Source organism: Silurus aristotelis, assembly GCF_946808225.1.
Source record: "Silurus aristotelis genome assembly, chromosome: 5".
Classification (NCBI taxonomy): domain Eukaryota; kingdom Metazoa; phylum Chordata; class Actinopteri; order Siluriformes; family Siluridae; genus Silurus; species Silurus aristotelis.
In genome coordinates, this window is record NC_139578.1 from 7,938,432 (window position 1) to 7,953,717 (window position 15,286).

The window sequence follows — 15,286 nt, forward strand, 5'->3', positions numbered from 1 at the left end:
ACTACAGTTTTACTCTGTTGCTTTGCATCATTTATCGAACCATCCTTACTTTTTGCAAACCAGTAAGTGCATTTCTTGAAAAGATTTGTACAAAATACATTGGATTTCTTACAAAAGCCTGTACTTTTCTCAAAATCCTTATTTCATCTCTCAAAAGGAAATATTTGTCAGTGAACAAATCACTGCTATCAGAATAATAAGTCCCTTTGTCATTGTTCACAAACGAGATCGTCAAAATGTTTGGTGATCAGTATGATGCTGCACAGTTTTAGGATTTCTTGATATAATCTACGGATTACAGTGATTGAAAATGCACAAGTCTGATTTTCTTCTGTTTGGCATCTATGAATTTCAGCAGCACAAAATGTATTTGATTGCATATTTGATTTATATCGATTGCAAGAGATCTGACAGGATTCACATTTTTTACTGAACTGTACAAGCCTCCTGGTTTCCTGGTTGTTCATCCATTTTCAGAAATTGTAATTCATTGGTTTGCTCTGTTGCCAATTGAAGGTTCACAAGATTCACCTTTAACCTTTTTTAGAGAACCGGTTGATTATTGGTCGATCTGATGCCGTTCACTTGCTATCATTAGTGACATTCAAGATTCATCTGCACAATTCATCAATTCAAAACATATTTACAAAAACAACAAAAAAAGTTTAATAAAAATATAAGTTTGACAGCTGATAACTGGTTTAACAATTTTCGCACTTAGTGACTTATGCAAAGAACTGATGCTGAGATGTTTTGAGGGTTAAGATTATTCATGTGAAACTAGAACAAGATATTTTTATCAACATGACACAAACAACTGATAATATAGGAAACAATTGTACATAATCAATTGAATAAATATACCAAAGCATTCACAATTTGATCAAAGCAACAAGAACTGCTTTTTTGATGTGCACGAGTGACTACATCATGTGGAACTGTCAGGACCTTCCGAGACGGCGGCCATCTTGCCGTTTTTTTTTTCTGCACCACCCGGTTTATAAAGGACATCAAGACTTTAGCTCGGGGTCAAATTATCTCACCCGATTTCTTGCCCCTGTGAATACTCTTGCAACCCTGCTTGCTCTGGATTCTGTTCTGGATCCTGACCCCTGTTCTGCTCTGCTCTGGTTTGGCTCTGGACTGTTAGACCTTTCTGTTGGCTCTCGGAATTTGGATTGTTTGCCCTGTGTTTTTCCCTCTGCCTCTTTATTCACTTTATTTATTTTTTTTACAATACTCTGTTTGCATTCTGCATTTGGATCCTTTCCACTCAGCCAGTCGCCCGCACTCCCCTGACAGAATAATCTGGCCTTGCATTGTGCACCATGACTTCCTGACAGGAAAAGTAGTTTTGAGAATTTCATTTCTGATCTGACAAAACCCTGCAAAGCAACTGAGAAAAACTGTAACACCTGTGTGGCTGAATGAGCTCAAATGTCCACAAGCACATTCCAAAATTAAATGAAGCATCTTCCCAGTAGTCTGGAGGCAAATAGGGACTAAATGTAGAATGGAATGTCCGAAAAGCTCATATAAATCTTACGGTCAGGTGTCCACAAACTTTTGTCCCTATCCTTTTTAAGCTCAAACCACAACTTTCCAAAAAATAATAAGCCTTATAGCAAAGTTTGTATAATTGAGACAAACTAATTTGCTGGCACTGTTTATTTAGATTGATCTTATTTCTACCCTCCTTGATTTTGGCTTGTTATCATTTGTATACAGTGCATCTGGAAAGTATTCACAGCACTTCACTTTTTCCACATTTTGTTAGGTTACCTTTTTTCAAAATGGATTAAAATCATTATTTTCCTCAAAATTCTAATGTTGAATAGTTTTTTTTTTGTTTTGTTTTTTGCAAAGATTTCAAACAAAGTTCTTTCACGTTGTCATTATGAGGTATTGTTTGTAGAATTTTTGAGAGAAATAATGAAAGAAATTTTTTTTGGAATAAAGCTATAACAACAAAATTTGTGTGAATACTTTCTGGATGCACCGTAATCTGTACAAAAGTGATCTACTGACGATAAACCCGCGATTATGATTTACTTGTACAGCTCATGATGGATGTGGTGGGAAACCCAGAGGAGGAAAGAAGAGCAGAGTTTTATAACCAGCCTTGGTCTCAAGAAGCTGTGAGTCGCTACTTTTACTGCAAGGTGAGTGAAAATGATTCACGCCGACATAAGACTACCTCAAGAAAGATGTGTAATAAAGGTTACCATATATATTATAATGTTATATTTTATATGTAACCAATCAGCTAGTTTTACTACACCGGAATGTAGTATATCATCATAACATTACTTTGTATTTTCAATTACAATGCACAAGTATTTAGTTCAGTTTGATGTAATTCCAATTTTTTTTGGATATTTATTTTTTATTCAGTTTTATTCATACAACAGATGTAGATAGATGTAGATTCAAGAACGAGCAAACCTGAATTGTCAGTTGCAAAGAAAACCTTTTTGAGACGACACGAGGGAAAAAACATCCGAGATTATAACTTACATGATCCCAAATATGTGTGTGAAACATTATTTTAATGGCAGTATTGTATTTGTCATAATTATTACTCTCATTAACAGTGTATTTAGAGCAAATGTGCTCCATAGATGCTGTGTGTGTGTGTGTGTGTGTGTGTGTGTGTGTGTGTGTGTGTGTGTGTGTGTGTATGTATATATATACATACATACACATACACAGCATCTATAGAGCACTTTTGCTCTAAATACACTGTTAATGAGAGTAATCATTATGATAAATACAATACATATACACGATATATATTTTAGAAGTGGCAGGGCATTTATTCACTGATTTAAACATCCGAGATTATAACTTGCCTGATTCTAAATATGTGTGTGAAACATAATTTTCCATTAATGGCAGTATTGTGTTTATCATAATGATTACTTTTATTAACAGTGTATTTAAAGCAAGGTGCTCTATAGATGCTATATATGTGTGTGTGTGTGTGTGTGTGTGTGTGTGTGTGTGTGTGTGTGTGTGGGTGGGTGGGTGGGTGGGTGGGTGGGTGGGTGGATGGATGGATGGATGGATGGATGGATGGATGGATGGATGGATGGATGGATGGATGGATGGATGGATAGATAGATAGATAGATAGATAGATAGATAGATAGATAGATAGATAGATAGATAGATAGATAGATAGATAGATAGATAGATAGATAGATAGATATTTTAAAAGTGACAGGGCATTTTTTTTCACTATTTTGAACGTTTTCTTTTTTCTTTGGAAAACAGATCCAACAACGAAGACAAGAACTCGAACAGGCCTTGGCGATGCGCACCACTTAAACTTGTCATCGGTCCGGAGCGAAACTTACCAGCACACTTATTGGTCAAATAATGACAGGAATTTTAATCTAGTTCAAAATCTGAAACATACTGGACAATTTTTCCCAGTATCCTTGAACAATTTAAAACACTGGCAACTGGCACTATTTGTTATTTATTGAACATTTTGTATATGGCATTACAGTTTAACGTTGAGTTTGTAAGTATTATCAAAAATGAATACAAATAAAAGTCTTTTTGGAAAATTCCTATGCTACAAACCAGAGGAAAACAGAGCCAAAAATTTTGCTGGCTTTTTTCTTTCTGAGGGAATGTTTTGTATTTGCAAAAAAATATCATCTCTTTTGGGTAAGAATGAGTTTAAACCTTGGATAAAAGGGAAAGAAATGTGTACTGTGAAGTTCCGCTGTTCTTTTTATGTTTGTTTCGTCAACAGTATTTGGTATTAGTGTATGTGAATATGTGTTAACAGTACTGGATATTTTGAGTATCACTTTAGATTCTGCTTTGTCTTCGTTCATCTGCTGTGTGTCCGTGAACTGAAGCACTGTGTAAACCTCTCTATAGGTCTTAACAGAACATTCACCATGGCCGAGGCGTCACTTGGCTAAAACTTGCCTGCTTTCACATTTCTGTTAATGAATACAGCTTGAAAGCCTTTTTACTCGGGTGGTGTGAGAACATGTTGAAGACCTGAAAGATGAAAACTTTCAAGAAAGATACATATCCTTTATCACCCCACCACCACCCCCGAACCCCGTGTGTCAAGATCACTGATTTCATTTTTGTCAGCGGCTCTGCCTCGTTGTTGTCAGACATCTGTTTTAATCACACCAGTGCATGTTGCATGAGAACATACAAGCCTGTTTTTAGGAAACAGCTTCGCATGAACCAGTCAGAATTGTAACTTCGTTGCCTTAAAAGTTTACTGAGGATGCAGATTTATTTAAAAAAAAAAAAAAAAAAAGCATTTACCAAAGTTTAAATGTAGGCCAATTTTTTTTTAGTACCATTGTTATATTTTTTTATTTTCTGTAGATAAAGTCAAATGCATACTCAGTCACAATAGTTCAATGGACTGGTGATTATCTTTTTACCTATGAGGTGGATTACTGAGATGCTAACTTTTTTTAACATGGGTACGGTATTAGTGTGGTGGCAGTGACACTGCTGCGAAAATGAATGTCAGATTTGTTAATTCTGGGACACCTGGTCCTGTAATTTTTCTAAGGATGTTCTTTATTTATAGTAATAAAAAAATCGTGTTCTCATGTCACAAACATTTGATAAGTGTAAATTAATAAATGCCTTTGTTTCATCGCTGGGTGTGAATTATTTTTATTATTAATAATAATTTTTGTGTGTGTGGTTTTCAGAGTTTAGCCTGTGTTTCTCACATGGACAGCTATGTTTTATTTTGTGTTGGTTTGTCCAACAACAGATGCAGTCTTCACATGAGAAATCAAGAACAGACATTCAGAGATGTTCATTATTCAAAGAATCAATCTAGCAGGGCACATCTGGGCAACAAAAACATCTGTAAGGCACATGGTTTAATATTTTTTTAGCACTGATTATCAATAAATGAGTATCAATAAATAAGTGTTGCAAGAAGTGGTTTAATTCTGATATGTTTCTTTTAAACTTGTCACCCAGATAGATAGATAGATAGATAGATAGATAGATAGATAGATAGATAGATAGATAGATAGATAGATAGATAGATAGATAGATAGATAGATAGATAGATAGATAGATAGATAGATATGCAAGTAGATAGATAGATAGATAGATAGATAGATAGATAGATAGATAGATAGATAGATAGATAGATAGATAGATAGATAGATAGATAGATAGATAGATAGATATGCAAGTGGATAGATAGATAGATAGATAGATAGATAGATAGATAGATAGATAGATAGATAGATAGATAGATAGATAGATAGATAGATAGATATGCAAGTAGATAGATAGATAGATAGATAGATAGATAGATAGATAGATAGATAGATAGATAGATAGATAGATAGATAGATAGATAGATAGATAGATAGATAGATAGATAGATATGCAAGTGGATAGATAGATAGATAGATAGATAGATAGATAGATAGATAGATAGATAGATAGATAGATAGATAGATAGATAGATAGATAGATAGATAGATAGATAGATAGATATGCAAGTAGATAGATAGATAGATATGCAAGTAGATAGATAGATAGATAGATAGATAGATAGATAGATAGATAGATAGATAGATAGATAGATAGATAGATAGATAGATAGATAGATATGCAAGTGGAAAGATAGATAGATAGATAGATAGATAGATAGATAGATAGATAGATAGATAGATAGATAGATAGATAGATAGATAGATAGATAGATAGATATGCAAGTGGATAGATAGATAGATAGATAGATAGATAGATAGATAGATAGATAGATAGATAGATAGATAGATAGATAGATAGATAGATAGATAGATAGATAGATAGATAGATATGCAAGTGGATAGATAGATAGATAGATAGATAGATAGATAGATAGATAGATAGATAGATAGATAGATAGATAGATAGATAGATAGATAGATAGATAGATAGATAGATAGATAGATATGCAAGTGGATAGATAGATAGATAGATAGATAGATAGATAGATAGATAGATAGATAGATAGATAGATAGATAGATAGATAGATAGATAGATAGATAGATATGCAAGTGGATAGATAGATAGATAGATAGATAGATAGATAGATAGATAGATAGATAGATAGATAGATAGATAGATAATTCCAAAGGGAAATTGAAAAAAGGTTTTATAAACTCGAATCTAGTTTAAATTGACTGAACACGACAGTCCTCATGCCTCGAAAGGAAGAACACGTGGAAAAAACCCGACTAACGGCGATGAACCGACTCCCAGTTCACCCCCTGGGCCCCGCCTTTATATGGGCGGGGCTTCTACAAGTCTTAAAATCTCATTGGTCGAAGGACCAGTCTTGAGCACGCGCGTCGTTCCGACGCCGGGTATCGAAAAGCCATGAGACTGCTGATTTCCTGTTAGCGAGCCGGCACGCTCAGCGGAGGGAGTGAAGGTAATAACCCGATACAGAGTCACGTTTTTTAGATCTAATATTAGGTGTACATGTTAAATACGACTATTACTGGCTTTCTGTGTAATTTCTTAACCGGTTCTTTTACTGGTAGTGAGCGCTGTAATGTTAAGAAATAAGAACGTACTCTTTCTGCTTGTAGGCCGGGGCTGTATTTTAAACGACACTTTATTCCCTACAAAGTGACCCTACTCGTCGTGCATCTTGAGGCCTATGTAGTACCCTTTCGTAGGCTGGAGCAGGGGATTTGGGATGTGGCCCGGCTTTTTGCCGGTATAGTGAGCACACGATGCGGCGAGAGCTGAAACAGCTCACAGCCTCGTCTCTCGTTCATTCAGATAAACTCATGTGCTTTTATTAAGTTGATATTAACTAGGTTTGTGAAAACCATCTTTTTGAGAGCGTCTTTTAAACCCATTTCAGCTCAGTGATGTAGCATGGTTAGCTCGAGCTAGCGTGGGGCGCACTAGTCTGATTGTTGGGCCTCTTGTGAACCGGCCGGGTTTTGGCCATTCGTTCATGTACGGAAGTGACGTCTTTGTTCCTTGGACGTTTCCGGTTAGCTAACGCGGGAGACGGTTTATATACAGGGATATCGCTATTTGTTGATTTCTTGCGTCTAGAAAGACATTTGAATGCTCGAATTAAAACGTGGACCACGTTGTTCATGCGTTCTCAGGCCAGGAACTAACATGCGGTCGAAAATTAGTGTTTAGATTACCGCAAAACGAGCTGGCTAAAAAATAAATAACACACACTAACGTGGCTTAACACGACATGGCATCTTTTATAAAAGACAGACTCGGTAAACACAGTAATGGATGATATGTAAAGATCACAATGTATGAAATAATGTTTGCAATATATTATTATTGTACACAATAATTAATTTCGAAGCTTTGATCTGCCGACTGGATTATCTGGAGGTGAAACTCATTAACCACAGCGGATTAAACAGTGTGTCTCGTTTAAAGATGGACATTATTTACAACCTTAAATTTCACACCTTACAGTGTAATAGAATGTAGATAGCGATGTGATTTTTATTAGCATTGACGTAATAATAACCTCCCCGGTTACTATAGCAACGACCCAAACAGAAGAACAGCGTGTGGTATCACAAGCTGAACGTCATCCGCAATGTATGACCAAATATTTTGTTCCCCCAATATAAGAAGTAATTGTAGGCATCTAGACTACCGCAAATCTCTCGTCTAGATAATACACATCTGGATACTGTACTTCTGGTAAGCGTTTAATGTGTGAAGTTGTTCCCTCAATGGATCCTGCAATTTTTCATTTTTTTTTAATTAACTTCTGTTTTAGTTCAACTTTAACGTATGTGTTGGTCACAGAGGAGGGAATTGGTAGTAAAAGAAAACAAAGAGCTGACTCAAGTCCTCATACCCCCCCAAGGTTTAAATTGTCCATAAGATTTGGTTCCCGAAGTAAAAAGGTTTACTGCCCCATTGATGGTGAACAGTATGGAGGTGGCATAAGTATTTTGTTTGCGCTGAACATCTGTATTAGTTGAATGTCCGTTAACTCTACCTCTGTCCCACAGTTTGCCATTCTCCAAGACCATCCTATCATTCCTGTTCCCCAGTCACAATGCCGTCCGATTTGGCCAAGAAGAAGGCAGCAAAGAAGAAGGAGGCAGCCAAGGCCCGTCAAAGGCCCAAAAAAGCAGAAGAAATGAATGGAGAAGGGGAGAAACCAGAGAGCCAAGAAAACGGTGTATATGATGATGGTGAGTAAGGAGCATTTAATGCTGGGCTAAGTTTTGACTTTGTGTTAGAGAGCAGATAATAAATAGTGGTGGTTATTTCTTAATTTTTTCTATGTTTCATCTCTCTAAAGCTGCATTGGGAAAATGTCTATTGTTAAAGAATATCGGTATACAAGTAAAACTAAATTGAATGAGAGTGATGAAGAACATGTCCAATTAGTCGTTGTATAACCCTGAAAATATTGGCACCATCTCTGGAAAAATGAAGGCAGCATAAGTATAGATTTTTAGCCTGGAAATGCTGTCCTGACTGAGTGGTCCAAAAATTATGATCACTTTGTCACCATGTGCTTACAGTTGAGAAAACGGCATCAACATCCCCAATTATATCATCGGTTTCTCTCTCTCTCTCTCTCTTCCCCCCCCCACCACCTTTTTTTTTTTTTATCCTCCTTCTTGCCCTGAATAAACAACATTCTGACCAGCATTTCTTTCAGCTGCATTCATTTGGGGGGAAAAATTTTTACCACCTACTTTTCCGTTCATATCCAGCTGTTCTACAAATGCTGTTGCATTTATTCTGCACTACTTAATAGAACTCCTTTATATTTAGACTTTTTTTTTCCCCGATGCACAAACGCAACGTCATAAATACAGACGAGAGCATTTATGTGGCACTGCGTAGTCAGTCTGCCTACATGTTGAACCGTTGTTTAAAAATGGCCAGGGATGTTCTTTTTGTTTGATACACCCTGCTGTATTTATTTGAGGTTTTTAAGACTGTTGGTGCTCTTTTTCCACAGGAGTAGCGAGCCTTACCAAGGAACTGGATGAGTTTGAGCTGGCAAAGACAGAAGCACGCGCTGTTACGGGGGTGCTGGCGTCTCATCCAAACAGCACAGATGTTCACATCAGCAGTCTCTCTCTAACTTTCCATGGGCAGGAGCTGCTCAGCGATACCTCCCTGGAGCTCAACTCGGGTCGTCGCTACGGCCTTATCGGCCTCAACGGAACCGGTACGGTTTACCTTTTCAGGCAGGCGCAAGAGCTGAGCGAGGGTCCTGCTGAGTGGTGCACGAATGAGACTGAAATAACCGAGCAAAGGGTAAAGAAAGTACAGGATCTTCATGGTCAGTGTTAGGAGCTGGAAATGAAGCTAGGAATCGTGTTTTGAAAGTCAAAGTAATGTGCATTCCTTCAAACAGCCAGGATCAGTCATTTTTAAACCAATAATGGTGTTGCAAATGAGAAGGCGGTCGGGCAGTGTCGTGTCATGGGGTTTTTGAAGGCCATTGAGAAGGCGTTGTGAACAAACTGTTCTATGAGCAGTGCATACCTGGTGTGGCTATTAAACTTTGTTTATGTGCTTGTACTCGGGCAAGGATTATTAAAGTGAAGTAGTTTAATATTACTGGATTATTGTGACCTCCTAGAGTTCACTTTTTCATTCAAATAACATTTTTGGATTTGCAATGGCATTTAAATATAGGTTGATCTTTAAACAGTCTAGTCTAGGAAGGGGTTGCTTGGTGGTTAGGCCTCTGGGTTGGTGGGCCCTTGAGCAAGGCCCTTAACTATCTTGGCTCCAAAGAAGCTGTATCATAGCTGACTTTGTGCTCTGACCTCAGCTTCCCAATATGCTGGGATATGTGAAGAATTTCACTTGAAGTTGTAAAGACATTTCAAGGATGATCAGTGGAAACAGGATGCAACTGCGCTCAATTATGGCAAAGGCTGTGAATACTTGCGTAGCCTTTTATTTTATTTTATTAAAAAAAAGTCCCTTTCTTTCGCTTTACATTTCAAACACTTGTATTGTTTAACTTTTTTTTTTTTTTAGAAAATAATGAATAATCCATTTGAGTAAAGCTGTAATTTTATTAAAATTTTTCTTGTTTTTTCAGGTAAATCTATGTTGCTGTCAGCCATCGGTCACCGAGAGGTGCCAATTCCAGAGCACATTGACATTTACCACTTGCAGCGTGAAATGGCTCCTAGTGAGAAGACTGCCCTGCAGTGTGTAATGGAGGTGGACGAGGAGAGGATCAAGCTGGAGAGAGAGGCAGAGAGGCTTGCGCACGAGGACTGTGAGTTTACAAATGTCGTTTCTTTTAGAGCTTTCCACGTTTTCATAGGGGCTGTTGTCTGTCATAGCCTCCTTTCCTAGGCGTGGTACAGTGTAGTCTTAATGAACACGCTCCTTAATGGCTTCTGTATTAAAGGAGACTGTGTTCGGTTAAGAAACAAACAAGTCCTAATCAGTGTCTTCTTAATAATCACGGCAAACAAGTGGGTTAAAGTTTGCCTGTTTGTTAGCCTCGTGTGAGAAGTTGATGGAGCTGTACGAACGACTGGAGGAGCTGGACGCAGACAAAGCAGAGATGCGAGCGTCCCGCATTCTTCACGGCCTCGGGTTCACCAAGGCAATGCAGCAGAAGAAGCTGAAAGACTTCAGTGGTGGCTGGAGGATGCGTGTTGCTCTTGCCAGGTACGCTATATTTACACTCCTGTTAGCTTCCAGTGGAGGATTTGGCACCTCGGGAAATGCACAATAGCTGCTGTAAGATGATGCAACAAAAGGCCGAATGATAGCACAGACACCAAGCAATTTTTTGCGGTCCAGCTGTGCAGTGACAAAAACTGTCTGAAGCGTATTTCTGATTTCTGCGGCGCTTTGTCTCTTTTCACTTTTTTCCCTCATAACAAAAGGATGCAACTGACTTGCATATTCTTGTTTCCAGAGCCCTGTTCCTTAAACCCTTTATGCTGCTCATGGACGAACCTACCAACCACTTGGACTTGGATGCGTGCGTGTGGCTGGAGGAAGAACTAAAGGAGTACGTTGCTGTTCTTTTACGTTCAAACTGATCACGAGTTTGAGTCGCCTGGTTGGATATGATGTAAACAAAAGGCCGAATTGTAGCTCCGCCGTCAAGCAGTTTGCTTCTCACTACGGCTGGAGCTTTGACAAAAACTAGACCGAAGCGTTTAACTGATCCACAGATCCGAAGTAGAAGATTAATCAAGTGTGTGGGTTATTTTCAGACTTCTAAACTAAATCTCTCTGTTACAGATTCAAACGAATTTTAGTTTTGATCTCCCATTCTCAAGATTTCCTAAATGGCGTGTGCACCAACATCATCCACCTGCACCAACGCAAACTGAAATACTACACGGTGAGTGGCTTTTCCCACTTAGTGGTGGTATGGTTGCAAATTTCTAGGAATTTAAGACACTTTCCATTGGGATTAACAGGACTATATGGGAATAAATTTTAGATGCATCTGAAATGTAGTTAAAAAAAAAAAAAAAGACCAGATTTAATGCAGTTTCAGTTGAATTTCTGCACATTCATCGATCACATGCTTGGCCTTTGAGGCCACGCCCCCTACATGCCGTGGCCACGCCCCCTACATGCTGTGTGAATTATTCCATTACATAACTGGGAATTTCTTAAATCCTCCACAGAATATAATAATAAAATGCTGGGTATTCATCTTGACTAGTGTTCATTTTGATTACATAAATTTGTTTACAATGTTAAGACATTGTGCAACAAAATTGTACTGTTGTAAATACAGACATTTAGGTAAGAATAATAAAAACAACTGTAAAAAAAAAAAAAAACCCTGCAACCCTACTTGGTGGTCTTTTTCTAGACTTCACAGATCTGGATATCTTTTATTTATTTACATTTTTTTGCATATTGTTTTGGTGGTGATGTGGATTTGTGTTGTGTATAGGGTAATTATGACCAGTATGTTAAAACCAGAGAAGAACTGGAGGAGAACCAGATGAAACGCTTTAACTGGGAGCAGGACCAGATTGCACATATGAAGGTAAATTTAGCACACGCCTGTTTAAACTGATTATTAATAAAAAAGTAATTTTGTAATAAGTTTGCCAATATGACCCGTTTGTTCTTCCTCAGAATTACATTGCACGGTTCGGTCACGGTTCAGCCAAGCTGGCCAGGCAGGCGCAGAGCAAAGAGAAAACGCTGCAGAAAATGGTGGCCTCGGGGCTGACTGAACGTGTAGTGAATGACAAGGTGAACTGTTGCTAAAGTGGGTCGTTATACGACCCGTCACAGATTGTTTTGCTAACGGGGGAAACGAGCACGTCTGACCAGTACTGTTTGGCTTCTCTTACAGACGCTGTCGTTTTACTTTCCTTCCTGTGGGAAGATCCCTCCTCCAGTCATCATGGTTCAGAACGTCGGCTTCAGATACTCGGATAGTACGGTAGGAACCACTGCATCCACGAAGTTTTGCATACTGGTGCTCTGATTTAGGTATTTTGGGGCCCTGTCACCATTCCAAGATCACTGGAAGCTGTGTCCACCTATACCGATTGCAGGGTTTTATATCGCATCATTAAAGCTAAAAACTGGTAAATGAAACAACGTGTATTAAATATTAAAATTAAGGAGTGTATATTTGTTGGTTTCGTTTTCCCCACCCAAACCTTGTGGAATTTAAAGTCGTTTTTAGCAGAAGGTAAATCATTGTCGCGAATATCCGATCGGAGCACCCTTGGTTATTGCAGCACTTTGGTTTAACACTATTTATTCTAAGACTTTATACGGCTTTGACTTTGTTGTGGTAGCAAATGTCGGCGTGTTTCCATGGCGACTTTGCACACCTCTTGGTTGTATAAAAAAAAAAGGACGTATTTTAAAAAAGCAGTTTCATTGGATTTCTGATTCGGTCTTTATTAAATTTGATTACTTATTTGGCAAAGAAGTGCAAACTTATTCTATGGTCATCACCACAGGTACCAACTTTAAAGATGTGTTTAGCACAAATGGCTAATCTCCTCCCTTTGCGTATGACTTGTAGAATAAGTCTGATGTATTCTGGCAGATATGGGCCCCTTTGTGGGATTTACTTACAGGCACGACCCTAGCCCGGACTTATGTTTTTCTTTTTTGTTTGCTCATGGGTTTTGTTTTTTTTTTCCCTCTCCCCTTTTGATTTGATTTGCCCTTTGCCTTTCCATGGTCACTTTTCCATGTTAGCATTATATTATTAATATGCTTGAGTGTATGCTGTGTGTTGACTGATGTGTCGGCTCTGTTGTTGTTTTGTTTTAGTAAGAAATAAATAAAAATATAATTAAAAAAAAAGAAATAAAGCTTGAGCAAATTTGATTTGTTGTCTGTCTGAACCAAAGAAATAAAAGTGGACTAACTGTAAAAAAAAAAGTTTCAATATGTGCAGCTTGAGGAGACATGGTTTTTTGTTTGGTTTTTTTTTCTTCCCCCATCTCAGCCAGTCATTTATAAAAATCTAGAGTTTGGGATTGACCTGGATACCAGAGTGGCCCTTGTGGGGCCCAACGGAGCTGGCAAATCCACACTACTGAAGTTGCTCACAGGGGAGGTACGTGTACTTTTAAAATGCGACTGTGTAGAGGCTTAAAACTGCATGCTGGTTTTTAGACTAATATTCTGCTCTGTCCTCTTTCTCTCAGCTTCTCCCCACCGACGGTATGATCAGAAAACACTCTCACGTCAAGATCGGCAGATATCACCAGGTACTGCCAATCAAATACTCTGCCATTTGCTTGTTTTTATTCGTGTTCTCTTTTAATACTGACTTGTCAGGTTGCGCCAGCAGGCAAGTAAATTAGAATCATCTTTATCTGCACTTTGTCTTTCTTTTGCTTTAGCATCTGACAGAGCAGTTGGACCTGGACTTGTCCCCTCTGGAGTACATGATGAAGTGTTACCCAGAGATCAAAGAGAGGGAGGAGATGAGAAAGATCATCGGCCGCTATGGACTCACTGGCAAGCAGCAGGTTAGTTTTACATCACGGGACAAACGAAAACCTTCAAAAATGCTTTTTTGGGGGGGGGGATTGTGTTCATTGTTCTGTATTTTAAAATAAGTGCAGTATTAATACTTTGGTCACTTCGTAATGAGGCGATCAGATAACACATGAGGTATAGAGTCCAATGCTATTTCTTCTGGGTTATTTTTAATGCCAGGTGAGTCCCATCAGGAATCTCTCGGATGGTCAGAAATGTCGCGTGTGCTTTGCTTGGTTGGCCTGGCAGCACCCACACATGCTTTTCCTGGACGAGCCCACCAATCACCTGGACATCGAAACCATCGACGCACTTGCTGAGGCCATTAACGACTTTGAAGGGGGCATGATGCTGGTCAGCCACGATTTCAGACTCATTCAGCAGGTAATTTGGGGTTGTTGTTTTTTTTTTTTTTTTCTTCTTCTGAGCACATGTTGATTTTGCTCCATGTTTGTGTCTTTTTACTTTGGAAACTTAAGATCAAGTCTGTCTTTCCGCTAATAGGTCGCTCAGGAGATCTGGGTTTGTCAAAATCAGACCATCACCAAATGGAGTCAGGACATCTTGGCCTACAAAGAACATCTGAAATCTAAAATCGATAAAAATGTGTAAAGCATACCCTGCCTTGCCCATCCAAGGACGTCAGCATCTCTACTACTTCACATCACGGCAAAGCATGCATAGACATCTACTGTTTTTTGCGTTTTTGTTGTCTAAAATAAGAATCTAAACAGGTGTGCACTTAAGCAAATTTTCAGGACATTTCACTTTTTGTTTTTTTGTTTTTTGTCAAATCCCCCAGCCCCCCTCCCCACCCCGTTGTTTTTTTAAACAATGTGTCACCAGTGCAAATGCTGATGTCACTATGTATACATGGGCTCTTATTGAGCTTTTATTTTTCAAGTATTTAAGGCTATATCTGCAATAATGGATGAGCATAACTAAATAAAAAAAATACCTTTGTCAGTACTTAAAGATGTTATTGTGGTATTGTTGGTTTTTTTTTTGGTTTTCCATCAGACTGGAAGTCAGGCCTGTGTTAACCTTGTGATTGAGAATTTCCACAGTAAAGTTATTACAATAATACCTTGTCATGTTTCATTATCTCATAGTCTGAGGTGTTCATGCACGAGTTCCTCGGGTTTGAAAAATGCCATCGCTACTGCTAATCCTCACAACCTGCCTATTTCTCTAAACTAGAGTGATAAACTACCGTTAGCAATGTATCTATACAGCTGATGTTTGTGGTGGGGTTTTTTTTTGGATTGGCAAATTAATGCCAAAG

At 38.3% G+C, this 15,286-nt stretch overlaps 2 protein-coding genes across 7 annotated transcripts in view; both read left to right on the plus strand.

Moving 5' to 3' along the window:
- smarcd3a (SWI/SNF related BAF chromatin remodeling complex subunit D3a) overlaps positions 1 to 4,647 on the plus strand; it is a 34,283-nt gene extending 29,636 nt beyond the window's left edge. For all 5 annotated transcript variants that reach the window (XM_083541784.1, XM_083541783.1, XM_083541781.1 and 2 more), the window contains 2 exons: positions 2,061 to 2,162; positions 3,276 to 4,647. In XM_083541784.1, coding sequence (XP_083397910.1) covers positions 2,061 to 2,162; positions 3,276 to 3,329 — 156 coding nt within the window. In that variant the 3' untranslated portion in view covers positions 3,330 to 4,647. The remainder of the gene's footprint in view (positions 1 to 2,060; positions 2,163 to 3,275) is intronic.
- Positions 4,648 to 6,323: 1,676 nt separating this feature from the next.
- abcf2a (ATP-binding cassette, sub-family F (GCN20), member 2a) lies at positions 6,324 to 15,085 on the plus strand. Of its 2 annotated transcripts, none has more exons than XM_083542426.1 (15): positions 6,324 to 6,442; positions 8,025 to 8,210; positions 8,993 to 9,205; positions 10,094 to 10,276; positions 10,506 to 10,677; positions 10,931 to 11,026; positions 11,263 to 11,365; positions 11,933 to 12,028; positions 12,121 to 12,240; positions 12,344 to 12,433; positions 13,463 to 13,573; positions 13,665 to 13,727; positions 13,863 to 13,991; positions 14,182 to 14,385; positions 14,506 to 15,085. In XM_083542426.1, the coding sequence occupies exons 2-15, from the start codon at positions 8,072 to 8,074 to the stop codon at positions 14,611 to 14,613; spliced, it is 1,827 nt and encodes a 608-aa protein (XP_083398552.1). In that variant the 5' UTR covers positions 6,324 to 6,442; positions 8,025 to 8,071; the 3' UTR covers positions 14,614 to 15,085. The 2 variants fall into 2 exon arrangements, with proteins under 2 accessions (XP_083398552.1, XP_083398553.1); XM_083542427.1 differs by having other exon boundaries at positions 8,996 to 9,205.
- Positions 15,086 to 15,286: the final 201 nt, after the last annotated feature.